We start from the raw sequence: 17,167 nt of genomic DNA on the forward strand, positions 1-17,167 counted from the left end.
GGAAATTGCTCATTCTCCTCCTCTTGTTGGAGAAGGTTTTTACTAGCATTTCAACTCTTCATATTCTTTGCGTCACCTCCATTTCCCCGATATTGCAGTCTTTTGTTCCCCCATGTGTCCCAAATGGCATAGGACAGCAGTGCAAGGGGGGGGGGGAGAGTGTATATCAGTTGTGATGTGAATAGTTTAAACAGTATATTCAGTTAAAGAATGGCTGTCTGTTGCACAGAATTTTTCTCATTGTCTTTCATTGTTTGCTTTGCATATTATATATTGCTTAGTTGGAAGTCACCCAGGGAATATTTACTGATAGGAAGCTATTTAAATTAAAATAATAGCAATAATAATATTCATCGTCTACAGCCTGACATGCAAGGATCTTGTGCCAGCCAATGGAATCTGAAGACTTTTCTTTGGGCAGCTGAGCTTCATTACATATTGAATGTTGCATTTGAAACAGCTCTGACTTCCCAATGGATGGATGGTGGTTAATGGATTGAGGTTGAGTCCTAAGTAGGCAGAAGGTACCCCTTTCTGGACCTGGGAGTCCCCCATATTGTTTCTGTAGACAGAAACAGCATGGGGGGACTCCTGGGTCCAGAATGAGGTAACTGTGCCGCTAAAGGGCCAGATGCACAGCTCTGTATTGGGAAGCTTTTAATGTTTGATGTTTTGGTGTTTTCCTTTATACTTCATTGGAAGCTGCCCAGAGTAGCTGGGGCAACCCAGTCAGATGACTGGGGTATAAAAATAATAACAATAATAATAATAATAATAATTGTTGTTGTTGTTATGGCTTGTTACGAAGTGCAGAAAAAATGACCATTGACTCTTTGGATTTTGTCCTATTAATACTAAATACAAAATTAAGTTTATTTATTCATGTAACAGGATTTATATACTGCTTAATCACACATAACCTCTAAGTGGTTTACATAGAATATAAAATGTTCATTATGTTATTTTTTTCACATAAACGGAACAAAAGGAAGAGAGCTCAAGTTTATGTTAGACAAGGTACTTGCAGAAGGCTAAGCAGGTAAGTTTGTTAACAACCGGAGAAAAGAAGGAAGGCTGCTTACCTCTGGAATCCAGGAGACAGAGAACTGAACTGGTAAGTCCACAAGGCAATCTGGTGGTTCTGTGGGATACTGAGACAGAAGTGTGGAAGTTCAACATTTTTACACCTTATGAGTGATATTATTATTATTATTATTATTATTATTATTATTATTATTATTACTATTACTATTATTGCAATGTAAGCATATACATAGCTGAGGTTAGTTTAAATAAATCCAAAGTTGAAGACAAAGGTAAACAGGGCTGGCCCATCCGTGAGACAGAGTGAGGCAGCCACCTCGGGCAGCAAAATCCAAGAAGCTCCCCCTGCTGGAGAATCAGCTGCAGTGGCTTCCAGTGAAATCTCACTGGATTATTGCAAGAACTCACCAGAATCTGGAAACCAAAGCTGCATAACCCCAATAAACAAGGCTTCAGCAGGGGCAGCGCAGACATGGGCCGCCTCTGAGAGTAAATAGAATTTGAACAAAACAGGTATTCTGGGGTTTCAAAGCAGACCTCTCTGGGAAGCACAGAATGCTAACAGGAAAAAACCTTATGTGCATCCTATATATAATATTTTACACAACCTCTTTCTATATATGCAAAGACAAAGTAGGACATTTTCTTGTCACAAAAATCTCCTGGCCACCTGTCACGAGTTGAGCCCCAAGATGAGTTTTAAACTTAATAAACCTAACAACACTGCCATATCCATAACTAAAGTGTTCTGGAACCTATGGGAAGAAAACAAGAGGTGACTGATCCAGCATAACAGACGTTAATGCTCCAATTTCCACTGATTCCAGTGCTCACACAAACTGTACATACATACATATTTATATAATGCAAGTCCTACTGATATAAGATGGACTTGTACATGCAACTGAACGCAATGTAGAAAACCAAGTTTGGCTGAAACTGAAAGAGAAGCACTGATGAAAAGACCACTACCTTTCCCCTAATCCACCTTCATAAAACTCTTGATTAAAAGGCAGAACACGAACATTTGAGGTGTTAAGAGGAAGTGAGGTTAAATATAAATACAACTTAAACCTTCCCAAATGAATCCACCCAACATTAATCCTGGATACTTGCCACCTACTACTCTGAATGTATTATCCTTCTACTTTGTTTTCTAATGCTATGGTCCCTGCTAAACTTAATTCAGTAGTAGACCACATCCAATTGGCTTTTATGGTAATGAAGTTTAGCTTCTCTATAACTTTATATCCGCTACTGGTAATCTCTCACTGATTCTCACACCTGCTCCTCACCTATGCTACACTTACATTTATTTTTATTTCTCTGGCTACTTGGTATTCAAATTTACACTTATATTTTATTACGCCTACCATGGTTCATGTCCCCTGCTGTACTTTCCATTTTTAAAGGAAACTTTTATGGCTTGCAAAAGCTCTTATGCTTTGTCAGTTTATCATGCTCTTTTCAGTCAGTTACAATAATGACTTTTGAACAAGTCACAAAATGAAGAGGGAGTGGTTAGGGAAATACAGCTGGAGAAGGGAAGGCATGCACCATTTTCTTCTGCCACACACCTTATCTGTAGGACAGTAGGTGTTGGGTTAAGTCATCCCACTTCCTGACAATTGATTGACCATAGAGGACAGTTTGGGTTGAGATGTGCAGACTATTAGCTTTTCAGCCTTTACTGCATTAGAGAGAAAATATATTAGAATAGAATAGAAATGAGTCAGTGTGAAAATTAGTCTAGACTCAGTACCAGTTAGGTATACATTTCTTAAAACGTCACACAATGGAAGGGAAAAAGGAATAACACTAAGTATGTGATTCTAGGCATGTTTACTGAGATGATCAGTGAGATTTACACCCTGTGGTTAGGATTGCAGTTGTGCAAGAGACAAGTACTCCTTACTGTATGCTTAAGTACTCCAGATTTTCTAAACATCATATGCCTGCAATTTTGATACATTTATGGAAGACCTAAATCGTTTAAAATGTGTTTTATACCTACTAACACACACAACCCCATGCTCAAGCACATCTGCATTTATTCTCAGCCTTTTAAAGACAAAATACAATGAATTGCCCAAGAAACTAACACAATCATTCTTCTGAGTTTAAAGAACCCAATGTCAGTTAACATTCTGCTTTCCTTTTACAGGATTGACTACACCACTCTCACTTATCAAGAAAGGTGTGGGCTTGCTCTATGCTTTTAAGAATATGAGTTCTATTTATGTTTTTAACTTATTGCCATAATGATGGACTCAGAAAATGAACCAAGCCACAATAACATGGATCTGAATGGGGGGGGGGGGAGTTCACTGTTAAGGTGAAGTCTTCAATAAAACCTGGATTGTTACATATAGTAACATATTATTTTGTACGAGATATGAAAAAATCATGGACATTTTCAACAAATATTACTAGTCAATAGTCCTTTTTCAAGGAATTCATATAGTGTCTATTAAAATAATGCAGTGCCTACAACCAGTGCTTGAATTAGAGGAGGAAAGGGGCCCACAAGCCCTCCACCCTGACTTCCATTCTTGGTAGCAAATCATGTAGCCAAATCATGTAGCCTCCTAAAAACAGAGTTTAAGCAGAGCCCCCAGCCCCAACAATTCAAACATGTAAATACTTCTTTGCTGAATTGCTACCAAGAATAATAAACCCAATACAGTTGCATCACTAGCAATTTTCTAACTTTGGTAAGGTGACAGGGAGTTACCTATAGGCTACTTCTTTCTCCAAATCCCAGCCCTCCTTTTTATGGTCTAGTTTCCAGTGGCGTAGCGTGGGGGGTGCAGGGGGGGCCGGCCGCACCGGGCGCAACATCTGGGTGTTAGGGTTAGGGGACGCAAATCCATGGGTTAGGGGGCGCAAATTACTTGCCTTGCCCTGCGTGCTGACAACCCACGCTATGCCACTGCTAGTTTCCACTGAGGAGCTAATCCATTTGTCTGGGTTATACGACTTCAGAGTCCACACAATCAATTAAATGTTAGGGAGACATGTTCCATCTTCTCTTCCATGTGCAGGAAATTTTTTTGTGTGGAAGAACATTCAATCACTTCACCACTCTCATAAAATCTGATGCTGTGAAACCCAGATACAGGATTATCATTCCACAGCGATTTAGGCCTTTGGTTACTATTTGCTAACATAAACTAGAGATTGGGGTAAATATAAATGCATAAATGGAGATTTTACTGGATTAGACCAATGGTCCATCTAATCCTACAATCTACTTCCAATGGTGCTCAACAAGAGGATTCCAGGAAGCACACAAACGGGACAGGAGGCCAGGAGGTGCTTCCTACTATTGCTCCCAGTAGCTGATATTCAGCGATATACTACCTCTGAACAGAGAGGTTTCACTTAGTCATCATGACTAATAGCTACTGATAATCTTACCCTTCATTAATATGTCCGATCCCCACTTAAAGCTATCTAAGCCAAAGTCCATCATTACATCTTGCGGAGTAAATTCTATAAATTAATTATGTGTTATGAGAAGAAGTGCTTTCTTTTGTCCATCTTGATTTTCCTGTCTATCCATTTCATTGTATATATAAACAGACTTCTAGTACTATAGAAGAGAAAGGGGAGAAAATTCTATCCATATTCCTTCCACCATGCATATTTTATAAACCTCCTTCAAGAATGGAAGAGAGTAGAATTCACACAGACAGGAACAGAATGGAGAGAGAAAATAAGCCTGTAGTACTCTCCCCATCTAGACAGCATCTTAAAAAGCAGAGACATCACCTTGCCAACAAAGGTCCGTATAGTTAAAGCTATGGTTTTCCCAGTAGTGATGTATGGAAGTGAGAGCTGGACCATAAAGAAGGCTGATCGCCGAAGAATGGATGCTTTTGAATTCTGGTGCTGGAGGAGACTCTTGAGAGTCCCATGGACTGCAAGAAGATCAAACCTCTCCATTCTGAAGGAAATCAGCCCTGAGTGCTCACTGGAAGGACAGATCGTGAAGCTGAGGCTCCAGTATTTTGGCCACCTCATGAGAATAGAAGACTCCCTGGAAAAGACCCTGATGTTGGGAAAGATGGAGGGCACAAGGAGAAGGGGACGACAGAGGACGAGATGGTTGGATAGTGTTCTCAAAGCTACCAGCATGAGTTTGACCAAACTGTGGGAGGCAGTAGGAGACAGGAGTGCCTGGCGTGCTCTGGTCCATGGGCTCAAGAAGAGTCGGACACGACTAAACAACAACAACTCTCCCCATCATGAGTAGATTGGTAGTGTCACATCTACACCAAGAAAGGAAGGACACAACCTTCTAACACCTATAAAGAAAAAGCAATGTATGTAGGAATACTAGAACAGCTCTTCAAAAATGCAGAACCCCTGCATACCTTTTAAAATACTATCAGGCAAGATCCAGCCAAAACTGAGCACTTTTCAGTACCATAAGTCCTATTGATTGCAATGGCAGAATTTAATATATACTTTGAAAAAATGGGATTTAAATAAATTTAGTTTTGGTGGACCAAGCCCAAACATTTTCTGCTTGACGTTCTTTAAATAAAAAATAACATGAATGAGCATCATTGCATAGTGTATTTATTACATATATTACCAGAAATCAAATCCCTGTGTCACCAAGCACACGTTTTATATATTAATTTTCTCCCTTGGCAAGTTTAAATGCCAGACACATTTTTAAAAAGGACAAACACAATTGATCCTTTCATCACTATAATCTTGTGAAACAGAGTTGATTGATGACCACTAGGTACAACTGGCAACTTGCATAATCTGGTCACTGCACAGTAAAACTAAAATTGTTACTTCCTTTTCCAACAACATACTCACTTTAGATAAAACAAAGCTATGAAGAATTAGTGTAAAATAAATTGAATTTGCAACACTCTTGGCTTCTGCAAGAATCTGACTTAATGGGACCGCTATTTTTTGCAAGGAACATTTTAACTGATGCAGTGAAGGCTTTAGAATTTCACCCTGTAAGCTCTCATTAAACTTAAAGAAATCAGAATTTTGATGTAAAGATTTAAAGTGAGAGTTGTAAAATGAATTCAAAGAGACTGGGATCAGAGTACTGGAGTCACCAGATTAAATTGAAGGTGCAACAGGTCTAACTCCACCAGACCCAGATGACAATCCTACCGTTGCCCTGAACCTACCAACATCTATTAACAGGATCATATTCTCTCACATAAGCCTCCTCAATTATTAAGGTAAAAATCAGAGGCCCTTCTCCAAATCCCCCCACTGTCTAAACATGAGGGAGGTGGTGACTGGAGAAATGGACTTTTAACTACTGGCACCACACATGTGGAATGCCCTCCCTGGAGGGGTTTACTTTTACCAATTTGAGGTGAGTGTAATCATGTGACCTAACCTACGTATTAGTGTTCACATATATGGGAGGAACACAAATAGGGTCTCATTAAGAGTATACAATTTGTTACAAAAGGGAAATACAGTGGTGCCTCGCAAGACGAAATTAATCCGTTCCGTGAGGCTCTTCGTATAGCGGTTTTTTCGTCTTGCGAAGCAAGCCCATTGACAGCTTAGCGGATTAGCGCTATTAGCGGTTTAGTGGCTTTTAGCGGATCAGCTGATAAGCGGCTTATCAGCGGATCAACTGATAAGCGGCTTAGGGAAAGGGGGGGGGAGGGGAAAAAACTCCGCAGGAACTCGCAAGACATTTTCGTCTTGCGAAGCAAGCCGATAGGGAAATTCCTTTTGCGGGTTTTCCGTCTTGCGAGGCGTTCGTCTTGCAGGGCACCACTGTACTGACATACAGGTTGCTGCAGAAATAAGAAGTCAATTATGCAGGTGATATTTAAATTGAACCAGAAACTTTGAGATTAAAGTTAAAAGTTGGTAGACGTAGCAGGGCCCTAGTGCCCTCCCAGAGGATAACTTGATTGAGTCACAGAAAATAACAGATATTTGCATTTTAAAGAAGTCTCATGTTACTAAGCATAGCTGGTGAAGAGTCCCTTCTAGTGCAGACAACAGGCATTGTCTCTCTTGTCTTTTCTAACAAAATAAATTAAAAAATAAGATGAATAGTGTATATGCTGATAAAGGACCACAAGTTCAACCTTGCCATTGTTGTCTCAAGCCTCTTCTTGATATGCCTTCTATGGACAACATGGAGATTTGTTACGGCATACATAGTACAACAAACAGTAAGGCTGAGCTCTTCAGTAATAGCAAGCAAATACTGCTTTCATTTACCCAGTCTTTTCAGCATGCAAGCAGGTTTTAATCTGATGGTGTTTACTGGTTGCTGCTGTTTTTTTACGTGTGTGTGTGTTTTTAAAAAAATTTCTGCCATTGTTAATTTATATTCTTTTATCTGATATTGTTATGACTGTTGCAAACCACTGCGGGAGTTTTGTTAACTAAAGAATAGCACAGAAATGTTTTAAATGAAAAGCAAACAAATAACCACATGCCAGAGCCAGCTACAGAAGAGCGCTTCACAGGAGTCATTTAGACCTCTCTCTTTCCAAACCATCTTACAGGGGGGTGGGGGGAATCTGTAACCTGTACTCCACACACATGTCAGGGAGCCACAATTGTGGCCAAGTAATCCACTGAGCCTAGGACTTGCCAATCAGAAGGTCGGCGGTTCGAATCCCCGCAACGGGGTGAGCTCCCGTTGCTCGGTCCCAGCTCCTGCCAACCTAGCAGTTCGAAAGCACATCAAAGTGCCCGTAGATAAATAGGTACCGCTCCGGCAGGAAGGTAAACGGTGTTTCCGTGCGCTGCTCTGGTTCGCCAGAAGCGGCTTAGTCATGCTGGCCACATGACCCGGAAGCTGTACGCCAGCTCCTTCAGCCAGTAAAGCGAGATGAGCGCCGCAACCTCAGAGTCGGCCACGACTAGACCTAATGGTCAGGGTCCCTTTACCTAATCCATATGCAGGGAATTATTTCTTGTTCAAGGGAATGCCACTTCTAGGTAGTTAAAACTCAACTAGGAAAACATTCAGCTAATACAAAGCCCATTATCCTTAGAGAGCTTCAAAACTGACCAATGATTAAGTGAAATGGATACATTTAAAGCCCACACCAAGCCAAAAGGATATTAAATAATTTCTACTGGCAAAATCACTGATGTAGAATTTTTACTTTGGATAGTTACTTTCTATCAGAAACTTCTACAGGTTGCAATTACAGTGTTACCTCGGGTTACAGATGCTTCAGGTTACATACGCTTCTGGTTACAGACTCCGCTAACCCAGAAATAGTACCTCGGGTTAAGAACTTTGCTTCAGGATGAGAACAGAAATCGTGCTCCGGCAGCGCGGCGGCAGCAGGAGGCCCCATTAGCTAAAGTGGTGCTTCAGGTTAAGAACAGTTTCAGGTTAAGAACAGACCTCCGGAATGAATTAAGTACTTAACCCGAGGTACCACTGTACATCACAAAGCTACCTGTCTTTAATGACTATTCTTAAATTGGCTTAAACATATATCAATTTTAATATTACTCAACAGATCAACTACTAAAAATATATCTGAGGCACGTCATAGAAACGTACTTCCCCATTCCCAAAACCATAAAAAACATTCATTCACCTTTGGATTTAATTTCAATGTTATTAGATGTTCCCGGCCACAGGAATCTTCTGCTTTTAACCTGATGGTACTAAAACCAGGATCTACAAAAACAACCCTGGAAGAAGAACAGAAACAAGTTCTGGTGTAATTTCATTTATGCCTTACCCCTATTAGTCTGTTACAAATATATTAATCAGAAATTATCTGTATAACAGCCATTTCTGCTGTTGCAGATTTATCACTGAAATACACCAGCCAGCTGCTTAATGCAGTCATATATCTCTGAGTTATTTACATTGTGTGTCAGGGCTCACGCTGTGGTCAGTGAGCACTATGTTTCAGTTTTCCATCACTGGAACCTTTGGCACACACAGCATGTTCTTGTCAGCCTCCACTTATCTACACATTAAACTTCCTGTCAACTATTTGATCCATTTTTGCAGTTTCTTAAAGTAGAAGACTTTTGTTCTTGGATTTCCTTCTTCAATGAACTTTTTCATTATTATTATTATTATTATTATTATTATTATTATTATTATTTAATATATGTTATATTTATTAATCATTTTTTACAAAATGTCTCAGACTTACAAAATATTAAAATAAAGTTATTCGATATTTAAAATACAAAACACATAATAAAACATAATATAAGTGCTCATCCATCAGCTAGCAGTCAGGCCACGATCGATGTTACATGCTCGGACTGTCCTGTTCTGGTCAACAAATTATAAATACAGGTACTATAGGAAATTCAGCACAGCAATTTATATATGATTAGTAATCTTTGTGAAAGCATTATCATACATTGTGGCAACAAGACCACTTTCAGATTATGTGAAATTTCAATGGATAACAAGTAGCAGAAGATTTGAGTCACACTACAGATTATGCATAAAGAAGTTCCACTGTAAAAGAGAACAAAACAGAAACACAAACAGAACTGGGTGCAAGAAGCTTTGCTTTCAGCTGAGTTCCAAGTTACTACTAATGTTAGGAACATAGGAAGCTGCCATATTTATATCAAGTCACAACCTTGGTCCATCTAGCTCAGTATTGTCTACAGCTGGCAGTAGATCTCTGGGGTTTGAAATAGGGCTGTCTGAAAAACCAGGGACTGAACCTTAGATTTTCTGCATGCAAAGCAGATGCTCTTACGAGTAAGCTATGGCCCTTTCCACTGCATAATTATTACAATGGCTTTATGTTGTTAAGCTTTTTTTGGCAAAACAGCAAAAGAAAGACACCTTTGAGCTATTTTTAAGGAAAATTGGCAAAAACGGCACTGCCGACATGAGTTGCCATATGCCTGGATTTTCCTGGACCTTTTGCCAATTTACGCCCAGACACTGCTTCCGAACTGCAGTATTCCAGGTATATCCGGGAAAATCAAGACATATGGCAACCCTAGCAGAAGCAGTGTCCACCACTTCCTCCTTCCCCATTCATAGGGTTGTAATAAAGGAAATTGTATTGTGCGTAAACTGATTAACATAGGTCCATTAATTCTGACTCCAAGTAAAAGTTAGTTGAATACAACCCACAGAGTCCTTCTCCATGCAATACATAACTATTACCCCATGGTTCCAGATAAAGATTCAAGGTGCAGATCTCTGCAATAGCAAATGAAGAGGGGTGTGTGAAGGGTGGGATTCTGTGGGGGCTCTGTACCATGAGTTGTTTTTCTCTATGTCAGCCAGGTTTGTGACAAGTGATTTCTGTCCATGGGAGGGCATTAATAAATGTTACTTGTACAGATGGATTTGGAGATCCAGAGGTTACCCCTTGTTTTCTCCTATGTGCATTTTGCTATCCACTCACTACCTTTGTGGTTCCACAGAGCTGCTTTGGAGGTTGCCACCCTTCCCCAGCCAATTGATACAGGCAGGAAGATAAAGCCTTGTAGCTTCTATCAGGGCATGGCATGATGTACCTCCTCCAAGAATGAAGTGAGTACTCCTGTGTAACTAGGATAGCGTTTTGCATCTGTTATTCTGGAAGATATCATTCCTCTGTCTACCCTATAATAATCAGGGAAGAGGGAAAATAAGAGTAAAGCTCTGACTTTCTCAATTTCTCCTTTCTCAATTTTTTTTATTATTTTTTTTTTGCTTTTTAAGGAAACCAGCAAAAAAAGAATGGAGTCAAAGACTAGTTACCCTAACTGCCCTGAGGGGAATCCCAATTGCATACTACATAAACTCTGTGGAAGAGACTTTCAATTGTAAACAAGATTTGACCTGTAGGTTCTTCTTAAGACCTTTTAAAAAATCTATGTTAAGAACTTAATTAAAGGTTAGTTATAATAAGAAAAGCTATTTAAACACAAGTTGTATTTAACCCATTAGTGAAACCTGAAAATACTATTTCTTCAGGAACAAGCATGTTAAATTTACTAAACAATTTATTCAAGATCACAGTTATTAAACATGGCATACTTATTCCATCCCAAAGTTTCTATATCTCCGATGACACCAGAGTAATAGTGTGGAGATGGAGGCGCATGAACATCTTGTGTGTTTTTCATAGCAACTTCCTGTTGAAAAATATAGCATCTTATACGTTTGTCAAGTGTTAAACAACTTAGAAATATATATATATACTGATTGTATACATTCAGATGAATCCTAATCCAGTCATGGCTAACAATGCAAATCTATATGTCTATTCAAAAGACACTCATAATTAAAATGAGTTTCCTTGTTTTCAGCAAGGCTTATGGATGCAATCTTATACACATTTACTCAGAAGTTTCGGTGTATTCGATGGAACTTACACTGAGGTGTGTGTGTGAAGGCTATGGACACTTACTTGCTAGAGTTTGATTCCTCTACACCTCAAGCCTTGCTGGCAGGGCCTTGTCAGCACCACAGAACTGGTCCCTTCCTGCTTCTCCAGTGCTCAGCTCATGGCTTAGCCTGGTTGCTCAGGTATGCCAGGAGTGGATTCCAAGCACCTCATGGAGGACAGACCCGTAGTAGTAGCTGACACCACAACTCCCACAGGGCTTGCTCCAGGAGCACTGAGGAACAGCCTCTCCAGAATAAAACTATTTTACCCCATCAGCCTCCCCTTTTTCTCCCAATAACTCTTGTACTCTTTGCACCCAAAGTCTAGGAATCCCATTTCTTTCTTCTCACCCAAATTTTGTTACTACCCAATTTGCTCTCTTTTGCTCATTCTTTGTGCCTTCCGTTTCCACAAAACATGTGGTTGGGACCAGGACACAGATTTTGTCTTCTGAAGTTTACAAATTATTCCCTATACAGTGGTACCTTGGTTCTCAAACTTAATCCATTCTGGGAGTCTGTTCGACTCCCAAAACCGTTCGAAAACCAAGGTGTGGCTTCTGATTGGCTGCAGGAGCTTTCTGCACTCAATCGGAAGTCACAGAAGCTGAGTTGGACATTTGGCTTCCGAAAAACATTCGCAAACCGGAACATTTACTTCTGGGTTTGCGGCGTTCAGGAGCCAATTTGTTTGACAACCAAGCCGTTCGGGAACCAAGATACCACTGTACATAAAAATGGCCAGATTCAAAGCATTCAAGGGGTGAGAAAAGAGATGGGAACTAAGGAAAGAAAAGTATGGGAGGAGTTGGAGAATGACAATCTTCTCTGTCTCATTCCTTAAGCAAAGGAAAAAGGAAGAACCAAGATAGCATATCCTTTCTCCTTTTAACAAGAAAGAAGTGGTGTGTGCCTTAACAGTAAATAAAGGAAAGTCTGGGCATTGAGGCTTCAGTTCTGTACACTTTGGAGTAAGTCCAATTGAACTCACTGTGACTTGCTTCTGAGTAGACATGTACAAGATAGCACCATATCATAATTGCTCATTTTACAGCACAGTGTGAGCTGTCTTCTGCGTAGATCTACATTGGTTTTATACCATATTAAATTCATAATAGTTTTTTTTCATTATGTATTTTCTCAATTAATGAAGCCTAAAATTGTAACAATTGAAATGATGGGGTTTGCATTTTCATTTTTTTTTTATTTATTTTTTTGAGGTTAAAAGGGGGTCCTCATACTAATAAAGGTTGGGTCCATTAAACTGCTTTTGAACCCTCTGGTAGAAATCTCTCCACATTTTTAATCAGGCATTGTCAATGCATATATGAATACAAATTTGAAGCATGCCTCAGAGATTTAAAAAAAATGGGAACACTCAAACACTCTGACTAGAAGGACACCGTGAAGAGAAAGGGATACATAAAACCTATGTCTAGTGGAACTACCTATTAAAAAAATTCACAACCACTGACCAAGTTCCTTCTGGAAATATACTCCAGTATGATTCAGAAAACGAAGCTCAGAGTTGCGTGACAAGTTTCCTCCCCCAGGTGAAATGAAGACAAAGACACGTTGATTTAAGGTTAATGGGCGTAAAAGGCCACAACTTTATTGATTACGGAAATTGAAGGTATTGGCCTTAGGCATTGGCTTCTATCGACTACCCGGCATGGTGACCGGGAAGGGTTGAACACAAACCGCAGGAGTCCTGTTGAAGTACGCCAACTAGGATCCCACGGGTGTCACCGCTCGGGGGCGTGCCGGAGGCCCTACCTCTCCAGGCTTCGGACAAGGCCACGCCCCCCCTGGGAGTCCTCTACCGGACTACCCCTTCTCCTTGGGGGAAGGTGATGGCGCTCCCTTCCCCCCTCCTTTTTCTAAACTTGCCCCATGCCAATGCCTAACCGCCAATACCCGGAAGTTGTGACGATTGCTACGAGGTAGGCGAAAAAACCAAAAGGCAGGAAGTGTGCCAATTTGGAAAAATTCCTACCAGGCCCCTTGTGGCAACCAACCGGAGTCCATAGCAAGGCCAATTCTAGCTAAACCTAAGGGTGGGTGGGATGGGAAAAAGCCGCTCAGCTGCTGGGCGAGGGGGAAAAGAGCGTGGTCGCTGGGCGTGCCTGGCCTCAAATAGCCCAGGCCGCGCCTCCCCTTGCCCGCCGATTGGCGGGCTGGGTTGCAGGCACGCCCAGGGATTCCCCAGTTCTCGCAGGGGCGAGGGAAGCCCCCGCGAATGTGGGAGTGTCCTGCCCGCAACACCCTCTCCTCTGCAGGCTCGGAAAGGGCTCTATCAAAAAGTTTAATATGAGGCATCCTTAAAAATGAAGAGTAGTATGATAGAAACATCATGACAGTTTCCAACTTTATTTCCAACTACAAGTTCTAAGAGCTTATCAGGTGATAAATCTCAGCCTTTCACCTTGCCACAATCTACTGGCAGCAGAACAACAAACTGTCCACACCAAATGGATTGCAAATGATAGCCTTGCTGCATGGGTTAGCTGTGGTTTTTGTCTTTTTGAAACAGAAAAATAAAAAAGATCTGTGTGCTCCAGAGCTCAGGAAGGGGAGGACACACTCTTAGGGTAAAAAAGAAAAATCATGAAATGGTAGAATTTTTGCCAGGAGAGGGAAAGAAAACATGAAGTCCTTGCTGGTGTCTGCAGTTTTCTTTTTAAAAGGGTTACATGGGCACGTACGCACTTGAGTGGCACAATGAGAGAGCAATCAACCTCTAAAAGAAATTATAAGAAGTCATAAAATAGTGCAGATATGAAGGGAATTATGCTGCTCATCAGTAGACAGTCAGAAGCACTATCCAAGAGGTGCCCTCATGTAGCAGTATCATTTCGCACAGCATTTGCAGAAGAAATGCACGAAAGCGTATCATTTAACCTGCAACAAAATATTGTTGCCTGAGTGCTGGAAAAATATGATATGCTACTCAAGAAGAATCTGGATCTTCTGCAACAAGTGTATAACTGCTGCACATTCACTGTGGTAAAAATTATAGTCTAAAAAAGCCCTCAGCACTAAACATTATCAGCAGACAGGAAAAATATTTAAAGAAAAGCAAGTTCAAACAAAGTGTGTATGTACTTTCAATTGTACTTAAAAAACAACAACAGTGTCATAGAGAGCCTCTTTAGATCCAGCTGAAAATAGCTCAGGTTTCTCCAAAATATCCAAATCCCCAGGTTCTGAAATTTAACATTTTCACAGGAATGAAACTGTGGTTCTTTTGAAGTTGCAACTGGATTTCACCTTGCAATGGTCGGTTCCTATTGCATTTCTGCTTGGCAAGTTATAAATCAGAAACCATGGCCATGGTAAAATCAGAACAAAATAAAGCATGCCTCTCATTTTTTAGCTCTGGAATCACCTTTATGATGGATATATAGGCAATAAAGAGATATTCTTACACTAGTAATACTGTGCTGCACATGACATACCCAAGAACTTAAATATGCAGGTAAATTAATGGATGCACATTGCCTCATATTCCTCCTTTAGGGCCAGCAATGAAGTTAAGAGGTAACCGTTTTCCTCCCTTCTAGTCTGAAAGATATTCAGATAAGGTAGATTCTGCCTATTCAAACAAGCCCTATGCAGGGGTTACCAATCCAAGAAATAAACACATGAGGGGCACAATGGGGATGACCACACTAGCTATGCCTCCTCTGTCATTGTTTTTCCACTCTGTGTTTAGAAGGTTCTAAAATGTATGAGTCTCCACAAATCAAAAAGGCTCTCTTCTTCAAACAGCCATCTTCCACAAATTTGAAGGTAATGAAAACAGCGAAGAGGTTTGCAAATGTATGGAACATTGTTTTAACTGAGTGTTGAGTTAGACATAGACAAATAGTCCAGGGCAAAGTCAAATCAGTCAATTTTGATGCGGACTGGTTCTCACTTTTTAAAAAATTATATAAATAGGGTCATACAAGCATTCCTCCCATGAGTCACTCATCATTGTGGTTGGGGTCTAAAGACTCTTCTTAAAATTTGTGCTACTGTATATATAACTGCATCTCTGTAATTAGATTTTTATACTGAATATGCTCCATGTATGGTTCTGCTATTGTTTACATGGTTATGTGTCAGTTTGTGCATATCTTTCTGACAAATCAATTTTTAAAAGCAGAAAAACAAAAATAACAAAGGGGATAAAATCAGCACACTCATCCCCACTGCTTCCTCTCATGTGTTTACTTCGAGGCTTTTGTATCATGACATAGTATAATACAAGGATAATAAAAGGCTACATTTGAAAAGGAGTAACTTAAAACAGTTGCATTTGGAAAACCATAGCCTAGTTTCTAACTAGTAACTTGTAAAAAGAGGTTACATAAGCAATAGTATTGGCCATTACATTGCAGATACAACACAATTCCAGAAGAATCATATGAAAAACTGCAATTGTTATGGAAGATTAGCAAATAGGGTATCTTGCTTATTATACAAGTAAGTAATAGTAAACAGTAAGGAGACAAATTAGGATCACTAATCCTCTGTAATATAGTTCCTCACCAAAACAGTCTTCAACTCCACCATGAAACTGACTAGATCCGAAGAGTGCTGCAACCGCTGAAAAACACATTTCTTTTTGTTAATTATTTCATGTAATGCTTTGTGCTAATATTATTGCATTGGCCTGTTTTTTATCATATAGCATATGAGTGATACCATTAAAGCTAGACAGGACTCCATTTCGCAGCAAGTGAGAAATAAAAAATGACCCCATGGCTTCAACATTTCAAGAAAAATATCATCTCTACACACAAACCCCCAAATCTCTTCTAAAGGGTTTCCAAGAAAGTCTCTCACTCAACACAGAAACATGCCTTGTACCAAGTCAGACCATTGGTCCACCTAGCTCAGTATTGTCTGGCTGTGGCTCTCCAAGATTTCAGAGAAGTCTTCTTCCAGCCCTACCAGGAGATGCCTAGGAAGTTCGGTGTGCAAAGCAAAGGCTCTACCACTGAGCTACAGCCCTTCCTCCTATTGTAGAAAACCTTTAGTGAAGCAGATGACTACATGGCCATGACTTTCGTTCCCACATTGTCCTCCCATTATCCTCAGAAGTCAGAATGCCAGAGATCTCAAAGAAAGACTATCAGTCAACCAAGCTTGGAGCAAATTCTTCTCCCTATCTAATAGGAAGAGCATTCCATAAGACTTCATTGTAGGATTCAGCTTCCCCTACTCAGGGTCAAGGTCATAAGCAGACTCACTTTTGATGTGATCTGAAAATTAATTTACTTTGAAGCATTTCTACAGAAGACAACAGAGTTGCTTTAAATATATACCGTATTTTTCGCCCTATAGGACGTACTTTCCCCCCTCCAAAAATGAAGGGGAAATGTGTGTGCGTCCTATGGGGCGAATGCAGGCTTTCGCTGAAGCCTGGAGAGCGAGAGGGGTCGGTGCCCACCGACCCCTCTCCCTCTCCAGGCTTCAGGAAGCTCCGCGCAACCCTTGGGAGACCGGCTCGAAGCTGCGCCGGTCTCCGAGGGGTCACGCAGAGCTGCCTGCACTCCCGGGCGTCGCTCAGCTCTGTGTGACCCTACGGAACAAGGCGCGAAGCCGCGCCGGTCTCCGAAGGGTCGCACAGAGCTGCCTGCGCTCCTGGAGGTCGCTCAGCTCTGCGCGCCCCTACGGGCCCGGCATGAAGCCGCGCCGGGCTCCGAAGGGTTGCGCAGAGCTGCCTGCATTCCGAAGCCTGGGGCGCGCTGAAGAGAGCGCCCGGGCTTCACGCAGCTCTCC

At 40.8% G+C, this 17,167-nt stretch overlaps 1 protein-coding gene across 3 annotated transcripts in view; it reads right to left on the reverse strand.

The window, feature by feature from the left end:
• Positions 1-17,167, reverse strand: part of FANCL (FA complementation group L) — a 52,440-nt gene that overhangs the window by 20,367 nt on the left and 14,906 nt on the right. For 2 of the 3 annotated variants that reach the window (XM_081854936.1, XM_081854937.1), the window contains 4 exons: positions 15,932-15,988; positions 11,045-11,142; positions 8,625-8,721; positions 1,083-1,151 (listed from right to left, as the gene is read on the reverse strand). In XM_081854936.1, coding sequence (XP_081711062.1) covers positions 1,083-1,151; positions 8,625-8,721; positions 11,045-11,142; positions 15,932-15,988 — 321 coding nt within the window. The remainder of the gene's footprint in view (positions 1-1,082; positions 1,152-8,624; positions 8,722-11,044; positions 11,143-15,931; positions 15,989-17,167) is intronic. The other variant, XM_081854938.1, reaches the window with a different exon arrangement.

The sequence above is a fragment of the Podarcis erhardii genome (assembly GCF_964252035.2).
Source record: "Podarcis erhardii genome assembly, chromosome: 3".
In the NCBI taxonomy this organism is placed as follows: domain Eukaryota; kingdom Metazoa; phylum Chordata; class Lepidosauria; order Squamata; family Lacertidae; genus Podarcis; species Podarcis erhardii.